Consider the following 17,616-nt stretch of genomic DNA (forward strand, 5'->3'; position numbering starts at 1 on the left):
GGTGTTCGAGACCAGCCTGATCAACATGGTGAAATCTCGTCCAAAAAAAAAAAAAATTAGCTGGGCCTGGTGGTGCATGCCTGTAATCTCAGCTACTTGGAAGGCTTAGGTAGGAGAATCACTTGAACCTGGGAGGCAAAGGTTGCAATGAGCCAAGATTGCGCCATTGCACTCCAGCCTAGGCAACGAGAGCAAAACTTTTTCAAAAAAAAAAAAAAAAGATAAATAAATAATTAAAAATGAGTTAGATGAGACAGAAAAGGAAGTCACTGTACCATGGCCCTTTGAGCCAGAGTTGTTTGGTGCCAAAACTCTGCCTCCTAATCACTACCTGTCTCTCCTTTTGTCCTTTCTCCATCTTCTCCTCTCTTACCTCTCAAAAATTATCAATAATTTGATAATTCTGTGGTTAGAATCCAAGATTCCTCAACTTCAGTGTGATTGACATGGTGGCTGGCTCACTCTCTGTTGTGGGAGCTGTTCTGTGCACAGTAGGATGTTTAGCAGTGTCCCTGGTCTCTACCCACTAGATGCCAGTAGCAACCACACCCCTCCCCAACACACACTCAATTATAATAACCAAATATGTCTCCAGGCATTGCCAAATGTTCCTGGGGACCAAGATTGCCTTGATGTAGCCTGATCTCTGCAAAAGCACCTGGAGTCTCTCCAGTTGAACAATCGCTGATAGAAACTCACGGGAACAGTCTGTGCCCTCCCGGCAAGTCCACGCTCATTCGAGGCAGCTGTCACCTGCTAGGACATTCCAGGGCACGGCTTGAAAAATGCTTGGCGTGCCTCTGACAACAAGAGATGCAGGCTGAAGCAAGGCATTCCTGCCTCTTGTCCTGAAACTGGGATGCTGGCATTAGAATGGACAGCATGAGTTGTTCTTGAGTGGCAAAAGGCAAGGGGTCCTGCTGTGGTTTGTATGTCTGTCTCCTCCAAATCTCATGTTGAAATTAGTCTGTTCTCGCATTTCTATAAAGAACTACCTGAGGCCGGGCGCAGTGGCTCACACCTGTAATCCCAGCACTTGGGAAGGCTGAAGTGGGTGGATTGCTTGAGCCAAGGAGTTGGCAACCAGCTTGGGCAACATGGTGTAACTCTATTATAAAGAAACAAAAAATTTTTTTTTTGGGACGGAGACTCGCTCTGTTTCCCAGTGCAGTGGCGCAATCTTGGCTCGCTGCAACCTCCACCTCCTGGGTTCACACCATTCTCCTGCCTCAGCCTCCCGAGTAGCTGGGACTACAGGTGCCTACCACCACACACGGCTAATTTTTCGTATTTTTAGTAGAGACGGGGTTTCACCATGTGAGACAGGATGGTCTCGATCTCCTGACCTCATGATCTGCCCACCTCGGCCTCCCAAAGTGCTGGGATTACAGGTGTGAGCCACCGTGCCCAGCCAGAAAAAAAAATTTTTAAGCAGGCTACCTCAGATTGGGTAATTTATACAGAAAAGAAGTTTAATTGACTTGCAGTTCCACTGGCTGTACAGGAAGCATGGCTGGGGAGGCCTCAGGAAACTTACGATCATGATGGAAGGCGAAGGGGAAGTCTTACGTGGCTGGAGAAGGAACAAGAGAGCAAAGAGGGAGGTGCTACACACACTTAAACAACCAGATCTCGTGAGAACTCACTATCATGAGAACAGCAAGGGAGACGTCCACCCCCATGATCCAATCGCCTCCCCCCAGGCCCCTCCTCCAACACTGGGGATTATGATTTGACATGAGATGTGGGCAGGGACACAGATCCAAACTACATCATAGGCCAGTGGGAGGTGTTTGGGTCACGGGGGTGGATCCCCCATGAATAGATTAAGCTCTTCCTGGGAGATGGGGGTGAGTCTGTTCTCACTCTTTTAGTTCCTGGACAGCTGGTTGTTAAAAAAAGCCTGGCACCTCCCCCTCTCCCTTGCTTCCCCTCTTGCCCTGTGACTTCTGCACACATGAGCTCCCTTTCACCTTCTATGAATGTAGCCAGCCTGAGGCCCATGCCAAATGTCCCATCTTCCAGCCAGCAGAATCATGAGCCAAATAAACCTCTTGTCTTTATAAAGATATTATTTCCTCTTCATTAAAGAACAGCTTTTCTAAATGTTGGGGGAAATGTCCATAGTCATTACTCAATCAAAACTTGTGTTCCCATAAGCCTAAGGACCATTCTAGATTTTTTACATGTTTTTGTGTGTGTGTGTATCCATAAAATGCATACATAAATTTTTTTTTTGTTTTTAAGCATTCACCCAAACAAAAAATCACAGGTAAAGCCATATTTCTGAGATGCCATTATTCCGAGCAAAATAAGAGATAATCACTTCAAGGTAAATTGAAAATTTTCCTGAAGCCATACATTTCAAGTGAAATAAGTAATTCTAAATAGGACAATTTAAATTGGATAATTTTAAAGCGTTTATAATTGGTTTATTTGCAAAATTCCTGAAAGGAAAAATTTTATCACTGCCATCACAGCAGGTTTCCACATCCAGATGAGGAAACAAGACAAATGCTAGTGTGTTTTAACTAGCTAAACAAAACTAAGTTAAATGAACATTTAAAAATTTCCCTAGTGGGCCATTCCTTAACAAAATGTTGAAATCCCTGTTGCTACGTTGACTAAAAGATCATGTTGAATGGAATATGTAAGACTTGGCTCATAGAAACCTAATCAGATGGTTAGAGATGCTGGCAGTTTAGGACCTGCTGCCATAAATGTGTGAACAACCTTTTGTAATCTAACCTATTGACCTGCATGTTTTTTCTTTACCCCAGCTCATTCCTTACATGTAGCCTCAATCTTCAGTTTGCTTTACTGGTTCAGCAAAAGCCAGGAAGAACAACTTTGTAGTAATCAGAATGTTATCCAACTGTATATTGTTTACTTTATCGTAAATACTGGTGAACAGTGGTTAATAAATAGTTTTATATTCCTTTATGAAAAAAAAAAAAAAAGCAGTCAGCCACAGGCATTCCTTGATAGCAACACTCAACGGACTAAGACAGGGCCCCATGCTGGTATACAGATGGCACTGCTGAAAGGAGTCAGCAGCCCCGGCCCTTGATGGAGACGCTGAGGAACGAGGCAGAAAGATCAGTGGACTCAGACTTCGAAGGGTCGATTTCTAGTTCTGGTCCTGCCCCCATGAGCTGTGTGTACTCAGTTGAGCCTCTTTATCTGTTTGCGCATGAGTAAGATGAAAATATGATTTCTGTCCTCTGGTTTTTCCTAGGATAGTTGTCAGGAACAAAGTAAGATACTGGCTCCAAGCTGACCCACTACATCCCTTACCTGCTTCAGTCTTCTTTGTACCATCTGAAATACTGTATTTGGGTTTACCTTCTGTCTCTGCTAGCAAAATGTCATCTTCCTGAGGGCTTGGTCTTCTTTGCTGTTGCAAGCCTCAGAGATGACAACAATGCCCAACATAGTAGATGTTCAATAAAGACGTGCAGGCCAGGTACAGTGGCTCACACCTGTAATCCCAGCACTTTGGAAGGCCAAGGCGGGAGGATCACTTGAGGCCAGGAGTTCAAGACCAACCTGGTAAACAGCAAGACCCCATCTCTATGAAAATTTTAAAAATTAAAAAAAGTATGAGCTTGGCATGATGGCTGCACAGCTGTAGTGCCAGCTACTTCGGAGGCTGAGGTGGGAAGATCACTTGAGCCCAGGAGTTCAGGGCTGCAATGAGCTATGATTGTGCCTTGGGTGATACAGCAGGACCCTGTCTCAAAAAACAAAACAAGAACAACAAAGACAAAGACATGCAGAGTGAATGTGAACCTATGTATCACGGGGAAGCTATTTGAAGATACATCTCAACAGCTATGGAAATATCAAGCCCTTTGTACACAGTGATTCCACTTCTGAGAATCTAAACCCCAAATAATCCAGCATGGAGAAGAAGCCTTAGAGGAACTGATGTTCATCCTGCAGTGGCCAAAATTGCTCAAACCTGAAAAGCCAGCCTTAGTAATCAAGATGAGGGTGTAATTAGCACAATCCTGATGAATCTCATTTGTGAAATTGCAGACAGCCATTACAAGTATTGTTTACAGCAAGATGAGTTAATTTTTGTAGCACACACACAAAACCATAATGTGTAATGCAAAATTATAATGTGTAATGCAAAACTAGGTTGCAAAAGCAACCCAATTCCTGAGATGACAGGAGCCAGCACCCACTGTCCCCCATGGCCACACTGTTGGTAACGTCACGCATGATCTCTCTGGAGGGCAATTTGGAAATTCCTACTACAATGTAAGTGTTCATGTCACTAGACCCAGCAGTTGCATTTCTAGGAATCTATCCTAGAAATGTATTAGGAAACAACCCAGATGTCTATGAATAGGGGAATAGTTAAATAAATTATAGTTAAATAGATCACTGTATTATCAGCTGAGTGCAGTGGCTCACGCCTGTAATCCCAGCTACTAGCTACTCTGGAGGCTGAAGCCAGAGAATCACTTGAACCTGGGAGGCAGAGGTTGCGGTGAGCCAAGATCACACCACTGCACTCCAGCCTGGGTGATACAGTGAGACTGTCTAAAAAAAATAAAAATAATAATAAATTTAAAAAATAAAAATAAAATAGATGACTGTATATCAATATAATGGTATACTATGCAGCCACTAAATATGTGGAGATTTGCATATACCTATATGGAAAGATGATCAAGACTATTAAAGATTATTAAATTGAAAAAAGCAAATTGCAAAAAATTTTTGTGCAATAACAATGGTGTCATATATGATATTATAAGCATATGCATTTTTTTTTAAATCTGGAGGAGGCTGGGTGCAGTGGCTCATACCTATATCCCAGCACTTTGAGAGGCTGAGGTGGGAGGATTGCTTGAAGCCAGGAATCCAAGACCAGCCGGGCAACATAACGAGGTCCCTCTCTCTACAAAAAAACTGTTTAAAAATTAGCCTGTAGTCCCAGCTACTCCGTAGGGGCCGGGGTTGGGAGGGGTTGTGCAGAGGTGGGAGGATCCCTTGAGCCCAGGAGTTCAAGTCTGCAGTAAGCTATGATCACGCCACTGCACTCCATCCTGGGCAACAGAGCGACACTCTATCTCCAAAAATAAAAAAAAAAAAATTAAACATTTTCAAAATAAAAATAATGTTTTTAAAAAATCCAGAGGAATACATACTAAACCGTTGACAATGATTCTCTCCAAAGGACAGAGGGAGACTTTCCTCTATGTTGTGAATTTCTGCGGTGTTTAAAAAATGTAAACTTTAGCTGAAAAACAAAACTGAATATGCCATATGAACCCACTCATATAAGCAAACCAAAGTCAGGCACATGAAGACTGGAAGGAGCTCTATCGAGGTGTTATTAACAGTGACTGATGGCCAGGCACCGCGGCTTATGCCTGTAATCCCAGCACTTTGGGAGGCTGAGGTGTGCAGATCACTTGAGGCCAGGAGTTTAAGACCAGCCTGGCCAACATGGTGAAACCCTGTCTCTACTAAAAATACTACTAAAAATACAAAAAAAGTTAGCTGGGCATGGTGGCAGGCACCTATAATCCCAGTTACTTGGGAGGCTGAGGCAGGAGAATCGCTTGAACCCGGAAGGTGGAGGTTGCGGTGAGCCGAGATCATGCCACTGCACTCCAGCCTGGGCAACAGAGTGAGACTCTGTCACAAACAAACAAACAAACAAAAAACAGTGATCATTTCTAGGTGGTGGGATAATTGAGCAGTGTTTGGCTTTTTCCTTTTGAGGGAAAACCTCTACAATGAGCACGTATGGCCTCTTCAAAAGATAACCCGCCTTTAATAGCTTCTTTGTGTTAACCGGGTGATGCTCAGGGTGTAATGCTCTGCTGATGTAACCTGCTGTTGGTGGTGTCCTGTTTCCCCAGGATGGATGACATCCAGCTCTGCAAGGACATCATGGACTTGAAGCAGGAGCTGCAGAACTTGGTCGCCATCCCAGGTAACCATTTACAACTTCACCTTGTGCTAAACAGGTGCTTGGGGGCCCCCAGCCTGGCCCATCTGTACGCCTGGGTCTGGAAGACAGAGCCTCATTCTTGCAATGCAGTGCTCCCTGACTGCATGTGTCAAACACAACTTCGAGTCAGGCAGACCTGGGTTCAAGTCCTAGTGAATTCTGGTCACCTTCTTGTCCTTGGACAAGTCACTGTACTTCTCTGAGACTCAATTTCTCCTCCTCTGAAAATTGGGTAGTAATAGTAAGAGGGCCTAATTCATTGAGTATAAATATCCTAAAGAGGCTGGGCATGGTGGCTAATGCCTGTAATCCCAGCACTTTGGGAGGCTGAGGTGGGTGGCTTACTTGAGGTCAGGAGTTTGAGGCCAGCCTGGCCAACATGGCAAAACCCCATCTCTACTAAAAATACAAAAATTAGCCGGGTGTGGTGGCACACACCTGTAATCCCAGGTAACCGGCAGGCTGAGGCAGGAGAATCACTTGAGCTCGGGAGGTGGAGGTTGCAGTGAGCTGAGATTGTGCCATTGCACTCCAGCCTGGGCAACACAGCGAGACACTGTCTCAAAAAATATATAATTAAATTAAATTAAATATCATAAAAATCAGTGAGATGATGCAAACTAAGTGCTTAGCTTGATATTTGGCCTCAAGAGTCCAGTAAATATTAGCAATTATGACCATTATTATCCTACTTGGGAACAGATGAAGTGTGTACAAACTCTAACTTTGAAGTCACCCCAGATTTGGTAGTTAATAATGCCTGACTTATTTGGCATCTTCTCCAAAAAATTTTCCCCTGCCCATCAGGCTGGGTTAGTTGCCCTCTGTGGGGCTTACCCTTATCAAAATGCTAGTCCCAGGCCAGGCATGGTGGCTCACGCCTGTAATCCCAGCAGTTTAGGAGGCTGAGAGGGCAGATCACTTGAGGTCAGGAGTTTGAGAACAGCCTGGCAAACATGGTGAAACCCCATCTCTAGTAAAAATATGAAAATTAGCCAGGGGTGGTGGCGGGTGCCTGTAATTCCAGCTACTCAGGAGGCTGAGGTGGGAGAATTGCTTGAACCCAGGAGGTGGAGGTTGCAGTGAGGTGAGATCTCACCACTGCACTTCAGCCTGGGTGACAGAGCGAGACTCCGACTCAAAAAAAAGAAAGAAAGAACTGAGTAATTTATAAAGAAAATAAGTTTAATTGGCTCACAGTTCTGCAGGCTGTACCAGAAGCATGATGCTGGTGTCTGCTCAGCTGCTGGAAGGCCTCAGGAAACTTATAATCATGGCGGAAGACAAGGGAGCAGACATGTCACGTGCCCAGAGCAGGAGCAAGAGAGTGAGGTGGGAGGTGCCACGCACTTTTAAAAGACCAAATCTCATGAGAACTCACCATCACAAGGACAGTACCAAGGAGGATGGTGCTAAACCATCATGAGAAACCTCCATCATGATCCAATCACCTCTCATCAGGCCATGCCTCCAACACTGGGGATTACATTTCAATATGAGATTTGGGCGGGGACACACATCCAAACTATATCAGAATGGATGCTGCTGATTGGTTGGGGATGCAATCATAGGTGTGTGAAAAATGGTTCTCAGGGGTGCTAAGTCCACTTCTGGGTGGCAGGTCCACGTGGATCATCATTCATCAGAAATGCAAAACCTGAAAAGATATCTCAAAAGGCTGATCTTAGGTTCTGCAATAGTGATGTTATCTGCAGGAGTAATTGGGGAAGTTGCGAATCTTGCAACCTCTGGAATAATGGCTGTAGTCATTTATGTCTACACCTTAGCAGAATTCAGCCTCCTCCCATCCTTCTAACATGGGGGCCTTTTATTAGCTTTACAAAGGCAGTTTAGTTGGTGGGAAAGGTTATAATCATTTAAACTATAAACTAAATGTCTCCCAAAGCTAGCATGGCCTAAACCTGGGAATGATTAAGGGCAGTTTGGAGGTTAAAGGCAAGATGGGGGTTGGTTAGATCAGATCCCTTTCACTGTCCTAATTTTCTCACTGTTACCATTTTTGCAAAGGTGTTTTCAAATAGGCCAGATAAGCACCCACCATTACCCTTGACTTGAATGTTTTTGCCATGCTGTCAGTTCAATAACTATGTCCCAAGAGGCTGTTCTGCAGCAAGCCCTGAACCTAGGAGCCGGGCTTGCAGTGATGAACAGAGAACGGTTCTCCACTCTCAAGGAGCCCCCAAGTTAGCAGAAAGAGACTGGGCCCAGCACACAGTGGGTGCCCATAAGTGGCAGTTATTACTGAGCTGCAAGTGCAGCATGATGAGCCTTAGAGCAGCGTTTCCCAACCTTCAACTATTGACATTTGGGGTTGACAAATGTCAGTATCTTCCTTTGGCGTTGATCATTTTTTGTTGGGGGTACGGGGCTCTGTGTTGTGTCTTGTGGGATGTTGAGTTTCATCCCTGGCCTCTACCCACTACAGGCTATTAGCACAACGTACCTCTCTGCTACCCCTCAATGGTGATGTTACCTGAAAGGGATCCTGATCCAGACCCCAAAGTTCTTGGACCAAGAGCAAGAAAGAATTTAGGGCGAGTCCGTAAAGTGAAAGCAAGTTTATTAAGAAAGCAAAGGAATAAAAGAATGGCTACTCTGTAGGCAGGGTAGCAGCTTGGGCTCCTCGATTGATTGTACTTATAGCTATTTCTTGATTATATGCTAAACAAGGGGTAGATTATTCATGAGTTTTCTGGGAAAGGGGTGGGCAATTCCCACAACTGAGGGTTCCTCCCCTTTTTAGACCATGTAGGGTAACTTCCTGATGTTGCCATGACATTTGTAAACTGTCATGGCGCTGATGGGAGTACCTCTTAGCATGCTAGTACCTTATAATTAGCATATAATGAGTAGTGAGGACGACCCGATGTCACTTTCATTGCCATCTTGGCTTTGGTGGGTTTTGGCAGCCTTCTTTACTAATGCTGTTTTATCAGGAAGGTCTTTGTGACCTGTATCTTGTGCCGACCTCCTCTCTCATCTTGTGACTTAGAATGCCTAACCTCCTGGGCATGCAGCCCAGTAGGTCTCAGCCTTATTTTACCCAGCTCCTATTCAAGATGGAGTCACTGTAGTTCAAACCCTTCTGACAGTGACAACCAAAAATGTCTATAGATGTACAGATGTTGCTGAATGTACCCCAAGTGAGGTCAGGGGGGTGTGCAACATTGCCCTATGAAAGGAAAATAAAGTCCCAGGACCCCAATTCACTATACCAAAAGGAAAAGTTAAGCTTGGGAACTATGAGTCATACAAAAACCTACTTTTTTTTTTTTTTTTTTTTGAGACGGAGTCTCACTCTGTCCCCCAGGCTGGAGTGCAGTGGCGCGATCTCTGCTCACAGCAAGTTCCGCCTCCCGGGTTCATGCCTCAGCCTCAGTCTCCTGAGTAGCTGGGAGCCTGTAGGCACCTGCCACCACGCCCGGCTAATTTTTTGTATTTTTAGTAAAGGTGGGGTTTCACCGTGTTAGCCAGGATGGTCTCGATCTCCTGACCTCATGATCCACCCACCTCAGCCTCCCAAAGTGCTAGGATTACAGGTGTGAGCCACCGCACCCAGCCAAAACTGCCTTTCTTTTTTTCCTAAACAGATAGCTGCAAGATAGAAAGGCCACCTATCTTCCCAGGGGCCTCCCTCACCCTGTCAATGTAAATTAACAGCTTATCCTAACAGGTAGGGGACTAAGACAAGACTATAAATCATCGTCCCTCCGCCCACCCGGGGACAAATGCACATTTGACTTCCTCCTCTACTCCGCGTTTCCTTTATCCTATGTAAAATGCAAATTCACTGAGGGCCGGAGAATGCAATCCTCCCCTTCCTGCCCTCTCTTTCCCCTTTAAATATTGAAGTCCTTAAGATCCTCTGCAGAAAAAAGCACAGGCCAGGGATCCTATTGCTGCCTGTGTCTTTTTCCCAGGTGCCTCCTCGACTTTGGCAAAATAAACCTCCAGATTGAGACCTTCTCAGACACTTTGCAGCTTACAGCCCCCACATAAGAACGACTACTTTAGTAATTAGAGTGCAGCAATCTGGGTTTGAATTCAGCCTTAGCAGGCAGGTGAACTTCGTGAAAGTTTGCGACTTAATTTCTCTGAGCCTTGAATTCCTTGTTGGGAAAATGAGGCCAATAATACTACCCCCGCATGGTTGTTGTGAATATCCCATAAATAACAAAGGCAAGGTGTAGGAGTCTTCCACACAGTCTTGTTGTAAGGGTAGTGTGCGCAATGACAGTAGAACTGAATCCTCTAGCTTTCGTGAGCATTTACTAGGTGCTCAGCACTGTGCAGGCCCTAAGGATAAACGAGTGAATAGACTTTCCTAGTTGAAAGAGAGTGACAGCTAGTGGGTATGGGGTTTCTTTTGGGGGTGATTAAAATGTTCTAAAATGGATTGTGGTGATGGTTGCACAACTCTGCAAATACACTTGGAACAGATGAACTGCATGGTACGTGAATCATATTGCAATAAAGCTGTTACCAAAAAAAGTTAAATGTCAAACATAAAACAACGAAGGAATGAGGGAAAAGTACCAAAGTCTATTCTCCACCCACTAGAAACCCCAAAGCAATTGATCTGGCATTGTTGGCTTTGGACTCTGGCATTGTAATAGAACTCAACTTGTGATATGGTTTGGCTGTGTTCCCACCCAAATCTCATCTTGAATTGTAGCTCCTATAATCCCCATGTGTTGTGGGAGGGACCCAGTAGGAGATGATTGAATCATGGGGGACAGTTTCCCCCATACTATTCTCATGGTAGTGAAGAAGTCTCATGAGAGCTGATGGTTTTATAAGGGGTTTCCCCTTTCGCTTGATTCTCATTTTCTGTGCTGCCTGCTGCCAAGTAAGATGTGCCTTTTGCCTTCTGCCATGATTGTGAGGCCTCCCCAGCCACGTGGAACTGAGAGTCCATTAAACCTCTTTTTCTTTATAAATTACCCAGTTTCGGGTATGTTTGTATCAGCAGCGTGAAAATGGACTAATACATCTAGGGTCTACTCACCTGGCACAGTAAGACCAGCTGTCTCCCCAGAGGTTTTGCAGTGGTAAAAAGGAAGCAGTTTATTTGCAAGGCTCCAAGCCAGGAGGACTGGGCAGCTAATGCTTCAAGCCTGACCTCCTCAATGGCTTATAGGTAATGTTCTGTCCAACAGGTTCACCTTGCCCTCTGCCTAGACAAAGCTGACTTATCAAGACTGGGGAATTACAATAGAGAAAGAGTAATTCATGCAGAGCCGGATGAGGGAGACTGGAGTTTTATTATTACTCAAATCAGTGCCCCTGAGCATTCCAGGATCAGAGTTTTTAAAGATGATTTGGTGGATGGGGGTGGGGGTGCAGTGAGAATGGAGTGCTGATTGGTTGGGTCGGAGATGAAATCACAGGGAGCCGAAGCTGTCCTCTTGCACTGAGTCAGTTCCTGGGTTGGGGCCACAAGATCAGATGAGCCACTTTATCTGGGTGGTGCCCAGTGACCCATCAAGTGCAGGGTCTGCAAAATATCTCAAGCATTGATCTTGGTTTTTACAATAGTGGTGTTATCTTCAGGAGTAATCTGGGGAGGGTCAGCATCTTGTAGCCTCCAGCTGCATGATTCCTAAACCATAATTCCTAATCTTGTGGTTAATTTGTTAAGTCCACTTTCACACTGCTGTCAAGAACTGCCCAAGACTGGGTATAAAGGAAAGAGGTTTCATTGACTCACAGTTCGGCATAGCTGGGGAAGCCTCAGGAAACTTACAATCATGGTGGAAGGTGAAGGAGAAGCAAGGCACTCTCTTCACAAGGTGACAGGAAGGAGAATGAACGCAGGAGGAACTGCCCAACCCTTATAAAACCATCAGATCTCATGGGAACTCACTCACTATCACGAGAACAGCATGGGGAAACTGCCCGCGTGATTCAATCACCTCCACCTGGTCTCTCCTTTGACACGTGGGGATGATGGGGATTATAATTCAAGATGAGTTTTGGGTGGCGACACAAAGCCTAACCGTATCACCTACAAATGCAGTCTAGTTCCCAGGCAAGAAGGGAGTTTGTTTTGGGAAAAGGCTGTTATCGTCTTTGTTTTAAATGATAAAGTAAGTTCCTCCCAAAGTTAGTTCAGCCTATGCCCAGTAATGAACAAGGACAGCTTGGAGGTTAGAAGCAAGGTGGAGTTGATTAGGTCGGATCTCTTTCACTGTCTCTTATAATTTTGCAATGGCGATTTCAGTGCAGGTTTTTAAAGGCAGGGGTAAATTTCAGTCAAGCAGAAGTTACAGGCAAAATTGTAAATCAATACATTGAGATTACATATCGATTTTGGCCTAAAAGGGCTGCATACGTTGAAGCTGGGGCTCACAGGTCATAGGTAGATTGAAAGATTTTCTAATTTGCAATTGGTTAAGGAAGAGAAGCTTTGTTTAAAAATCGGGGGTCAAGGCCAGGTGCAGTGGCTCACGCGTATAATCCCAGCACCCTGGGAGGCCGGAGTGAGCAGATTGCTTGAGGCCAAGAGTTGGAGACCAGCCTGGCCAACATGGCGAGACCCCCGTCTCTACTAAAATTACAAAAATTAGCCGGGTGTGGTGGCGCCTGCCTGTACTTCCAGCTACTCGGGAGACTGAGGCAGGAGAATTGCTTGAACTCGGGAGAGGGGGGGTTGCAGTGAGCCAAGATTGTGCCACTGCATTCCAGCCTGGGCGACAAAGCAAGACTCTGCCTCAAATAAATAAATAAATAAAAATAATAAAAATCGGGGGTCAGCAGAAAAGAATGGCATCCCTGGCCCATGGGTGTGACTCCCTCCAGGCCTCTCTGGAAGACACTTAGAACAAGGAAAGATGGTCAGAATTCAGTCCTTAGTCTTCCCTTATCTGACGTCTATATGCCAGTGGATCCATTTGGTAGGGTCCTGGTTTCTGAAAAACAACTCAGACATATATGCTAAGATGTTTATCTTCAGTTTCTATAGAAAACAAAACATCTCCAGATTCTAACTTCCTTGGCTATTGTTTTAGGCTACTATTACCTTCTTACTGATAAGTTGCTTATTGACTTTTCAAGGCTAGCTAGGTGCCTAGAATTTCCTTTGAGGGAACTCAAGATTTTCCTTTATTTCCATGCTTGGGGTGGGGGTCTCCCACAGACCCCAAAAGGGAGTCCCTGTGTTACTGGTGGAAGGTGTCCAGGTTCTTGGTGTTTTGAACAAAGAATTGGACAAAATGCACACACACACAAAATAAGCGAGGAAAGAATGAAGCAACAAAAGCAGAAATTTATTGAAAATGAAAGTACACTCCATAGGGTGGGAGTGTGCCTGAGCATAGGGGCTCAGGAGCCCCAGTACAGAATTTTCTGAGGTTTAAATACCCTCTAGAGGTTTCCCGTTGGCTACTTGGTGTACACCCTATGTAAATGAAGTAGTGGCCCACAATTAGTCTGATTGGTCGCAGAAAGCTTTTGCAGTTGCTTTCTGCGACGAATCAGATATACTTTCAATTTCTCATGTGACACAAAGAAAACGAGGAGGGTTTGCAAAGGGAGTAGCCTCCAGTCCTTTTGTTACTTATGTGTGGAAAGTTAGGGTTTTTCTTTTGATTTAGTTCTAGGAAGTTGGCCCTAGGTTCCCTGCCTCCAGACCATATTCTCCTGCCTCACCTGATCCATCTCAGCATTAGTAATTTTTTTTTTTTTTTTTTTTTTTGAGACAGAGTCTTGCTCTGTCACCCAGGCTGGAGTGCAGTGGCGAGATCTGGGTTCACTGCAATCTCCGCCTCCGGGGTTCAAGTGAAGAGATTCTCCTGCCTCAGCCTCCTGAGTAGCTGGGATTACAAGTGTGCGCCACCACCAAGCCCAGCTAATTTTTGCATTTTTAGTAGAGACAGTGTTTCACCATGTTGACCAGGCTGGTCTTGAACTCCTGATCTCAGGTGATCCAGCCGCCTCAGCCTCCCAAAGTGCTGGGATTACAGGCGTGAGCCACCATGCCCAGCTGAGCATTGGTAATTTTTTTTTTTTTTTGAGACAGAGTCTCGCTCTGCTGCCCAGGCTGGAGTGCAGTGGTGCAATCTTAGCTCACTGCAACCTCCGCCTCCCAGGTTCATGCCATTCTCCTGCCTCAGCCTCCTGAGTAGCTGGGACTACAGGCGCCCGCCACCATGCCCGGCAAATTTTGTTTTTGTATTTTTAGTAGAGACTGGGTTTCACTGTGTTAGCCAGGATGGTCTCAACCTCCTGATCTCGTGATCTGCCCGCCTCGGCCTACCAAAGTGCTGGAATTACAGGTGTGAGCCACTGCGCCTAGCCGAGCATTGGCAATTTTTAAAGCTTTGCACCTGATTGTGATAAGCAGGGACGGTTAGGAACCGCCAGGCCTGTTCCCCTCTCTCATTTCACAGTTCTCCAAGGATTAGTCTGGCTGAAAGGTACAGAAACCCATCCAAGCTTATGTAAGCACAAAACAAACAATTACTGGAAGGACAGTGGAGTCTCCTGAAGCCCTAGGGCATTACATTCATTTCCCAGAGCTGCCTAACAAATTGGTGCAAACTGGATGGCTTAAGCAACAGAAATGTATTCTCTCTCGGTTGTGGATGTATTCTCTTTCGGTTCTGGAGGCCAGACATCCAAAATCGAGGTGTCAACAGGGCCTTGTTCCCTGCTAAGGCTCTAGAGGAGACTCCTTTGCCTATTCTTAGCTTCTGGTAGTGTTAGTGAAGTAGTGTTGTTGACTGGGGTAAATACCCAAGGTTCGTTGTCTCTCTCCAAGCAGATTAAGGACACAGACACTGACATACAGAGGAGTGAGTTTAGGAGTGGAGGTTTAATAGGCAAAAGAAAGAGAAAAGGGAACAGCTCTCTCTGTCTCTCTCGAGAAGTCCCCGAATGGGAATTCCGGCCTGTGGCAGAGTGCACCAAATTTTATAGACAAGCTTGAGGAGGTGGTGTCTGATTTACATAGGGCCCACAGATTGGTTGGAGCAGGTGTGACGTTTGCATAGCGCATGGGGGGGCGGGGAAGGCTGGCCACCCCACCCTAATCTTATTATGCAAATGAACTTTCCACTTGGGTGGCGTCATGTTGTCTCCTCCTTACTGTACACATGGCTGGCAAAGAGAAGGGAACGTGGAGCCGCCATTTTGAACATACCTAGACCAGGTCGTCTTTTCCTATGGGCACAGCTGCCAGCATTCACCCGTGTAAGCTTCCAGCTCCCTTGACTATGTCTACAGCTCGATTTTACTGGCTGCTCCTTGTTAGAAAAGAAAATGATTTGGGGGTTGCTTTTCATTAAAAGGAAAACCTTACCGAGGACTTCCTTACCCTATCTGCCTAAATAATTTCTTCTTCACTCCTGTATCATTAGCAGTAGCAAATCCATACGAGTCTAAGCAACTTGATACTTGCCTCCTCAGAGGAAATAATTCCACCAGCGGGCATAAGGCAGAGTGAGAGACCGAGGCAAGTTTTAGAGAAGGAGCAAAAGTTTATTAACAAGTTTTAGAGCAGGAATGAAAGGCAGTAAAGGACACTTGGAAGACGGCCAAGTGGGTGATTTGAGAGATCCAAGTGCACCGCTTGACCTTTGATTTGGGGTTTTATATGTTGGCATGTTCCAGGGTTTTATGTCTCTCCTCCCTTCATTTTTCCTTAGGGCAGGTTGTGCGCATGTGCAGTGGCCTGCCAGCGCTTGGGAGAGGCTGCAAACACAGTGTATTTACAGAAGTCATGGGCCTGATTATTTGAGATGTTTTTCCCTCACCAGTTGAGTGTTCCTAGAGGAAGGTCATATACCAGTTAGACTCCGCCATTTTGCCTCTTAATGTGCATGCTTGAGCCCAGTTGCCCAACTCCTGAGATCTCATCGGGAAGCCGCTGATAACTTCAGGTGTTTTCTATCTGTTGGGAGATGGCCTTTCCCTGGCACCAGCTGTGACCAATTATTATTTTAGAGAGACAATTTTAACAACTGCCTGACATCACCTGATGGTTGCCTGGCATTCCTTGGGGGGGAAATCCCCTCTCCTTTCTTGCTCATGGCTGCCTGGCTACCTACTCTAACAGTAACACACACAATTCTTGGCATTGCTTGCCTTCTGGTTGCACCACTTCAATCTCTGCCTCCATCTTCACGTGACCCTGTGTGTGTCTGTGTGTCTTCTCCTCTTCTCCTCTTTTTTTTTTTTTTTTTTCTAAAAGACAGGGTCTGGCTGTGTTGCCCAGGCTGGTCTAGAACTCCCAGGCTTAAGTGATCCTCCTGCTTCAGCCTCCCAAGTAGCTGGGATTACAGGCTCAGGCCACCATGCTTGGGTCTCTTTCCTCTTCTCATAAGGACACAAGTCATTGGGTTTAGGGTCCATGCTAATAAGTATGACCTCATTTTAGCTTAACTATTGTAATTACACGTGCAAAGCAACTTACAAATTACTTTGGAAATAGAGTATTTCCAAATAGAAGAGTTATAAACTGGGGAAAACTATTTCCAAATAGGGCACACATGAACTTTGGGGGTGCCTTAGTCTCTGTGGCTTGCTCTAGACCGGGGGCTTGTAAACAACATTTATTACAGTTCTGGAGGCTGGGAGGTGCAAGATCAAGGTGTTGGCAGATGCAGTGCCTGGTGACGGCCTGTTCCTTATAGATGGTACCTTCTCACTGTGCCTTTGTGTGGTGGAAGGGGCAAACAAGCTCCCTTGGGTCTCTTTTATAAGGGCACTAATTCCATTCATGAGGGTTCTACCTTCATAATCTACTCACTTCCCAAAGGCCTCATTTCTTAATACTATGACCATGGAGGTTAGGATTTCAGTGGGTGGCACCTGTAGGCAAGTGGAAGATGATGGGAAAGGTATGTGGCACACACGCACGTGAGCAGCATTGGCCAATGACTTGGAGACTTGGGCTAGTCATAGGTCTGTGAGCTGATGCAGGCCACTTGTGTGAGTAGGTGGTTTCTCCTGGGAGTTGCTGCAGCTGAGGCTGGGGAATGCCTCTATTGGCGAGTGACAGAACACGTGGATGAATGGCTTGGAGACAGAGGTTTGCAGATGCTGGGGGCCCAGCCAGTTGTTGGGTGATTCTGGCTAAGATCTAGAGAGCAGTAGAGGGCACTTGGGAATGTCAGAGTGCTGTCAATGGTTATTTGGAGAGTAAAGTCACACCACGAGCTCCTGAGTGAGCAGGGGTCCTGGTGAGTCGATGGGTGTTGGTGCGTGCTTGGAGAGGGCAGGGAGCGGCTCTGCGGTGCTGACGAGTAATTTGGGGAATCAGACCCAACCCACAAGATTTACCATGGCAGGAGCAGTGACACCATCATCCAATGCACCAATGGCTGGGAATGGGGAGCGGCTGGCAAGCCTATTGCCCTTCATGCAGTGGTGGACTCCTGGTTAATGAGAGAAACCAACTTTCTGTCCTATCCAAATATTATGTTCTCCTTACCCCTGGTTCTGCTTCCAGATCCAGAAAAAATGATCAACGTCAGTCGTGGGCAGGCAGACAAGCTGTCCCACATTTTTTATTCTGAAGGGATTTGAGCAGAAAGAGCCCAAGTGGGTTTAAGTTTTTGCCTCTTAATTTTCTCAAACCTCATCTTCAGCCCTCTCTCTTTTTTTTATTTTTTCTC

The 17,616-nt window shown here is 45.6% G+C and overlaps 1 protein-coding gene across 3 annotated transcripts in view; it reads left to right on the forward strand.

The window, feature by feature from the left end:
* BMERB1 (bMERB domain containing 1) overlaps positions 1-17,616 on the forward strand; it is a 178,527-nt gene that overhangs the window by 152,519 nt on the left and 8,392 nt on the right. For all 3 annotated transcript variants that reach the window (XM_063796170.1, XM_063796171.1, NM_001246424.1), the window contains 1 exon segment: positions 5,886-5,959. In XM_063796170.1, coding sequence (XP_063652240.1) covers positions 5,886-5,959 — 74 coding nt within the window.

The sequence above is a fragment of the Pan troglodytes genome, chromosome 18 (genome assembly GCF_028858775.2).
Source record: "Pan troglodytes isolate AG18354 chromosome 18, NHGRI_mPanTro3-v2.0_pri, whole genome shotgun sequence".
Classification (NCBI taxonomy): domain Eukaryota; kingdom Metazoa; phylum Chordata; class Mammalia; order Primates; family Hominidae; genus Pan; species Pan troglodytes.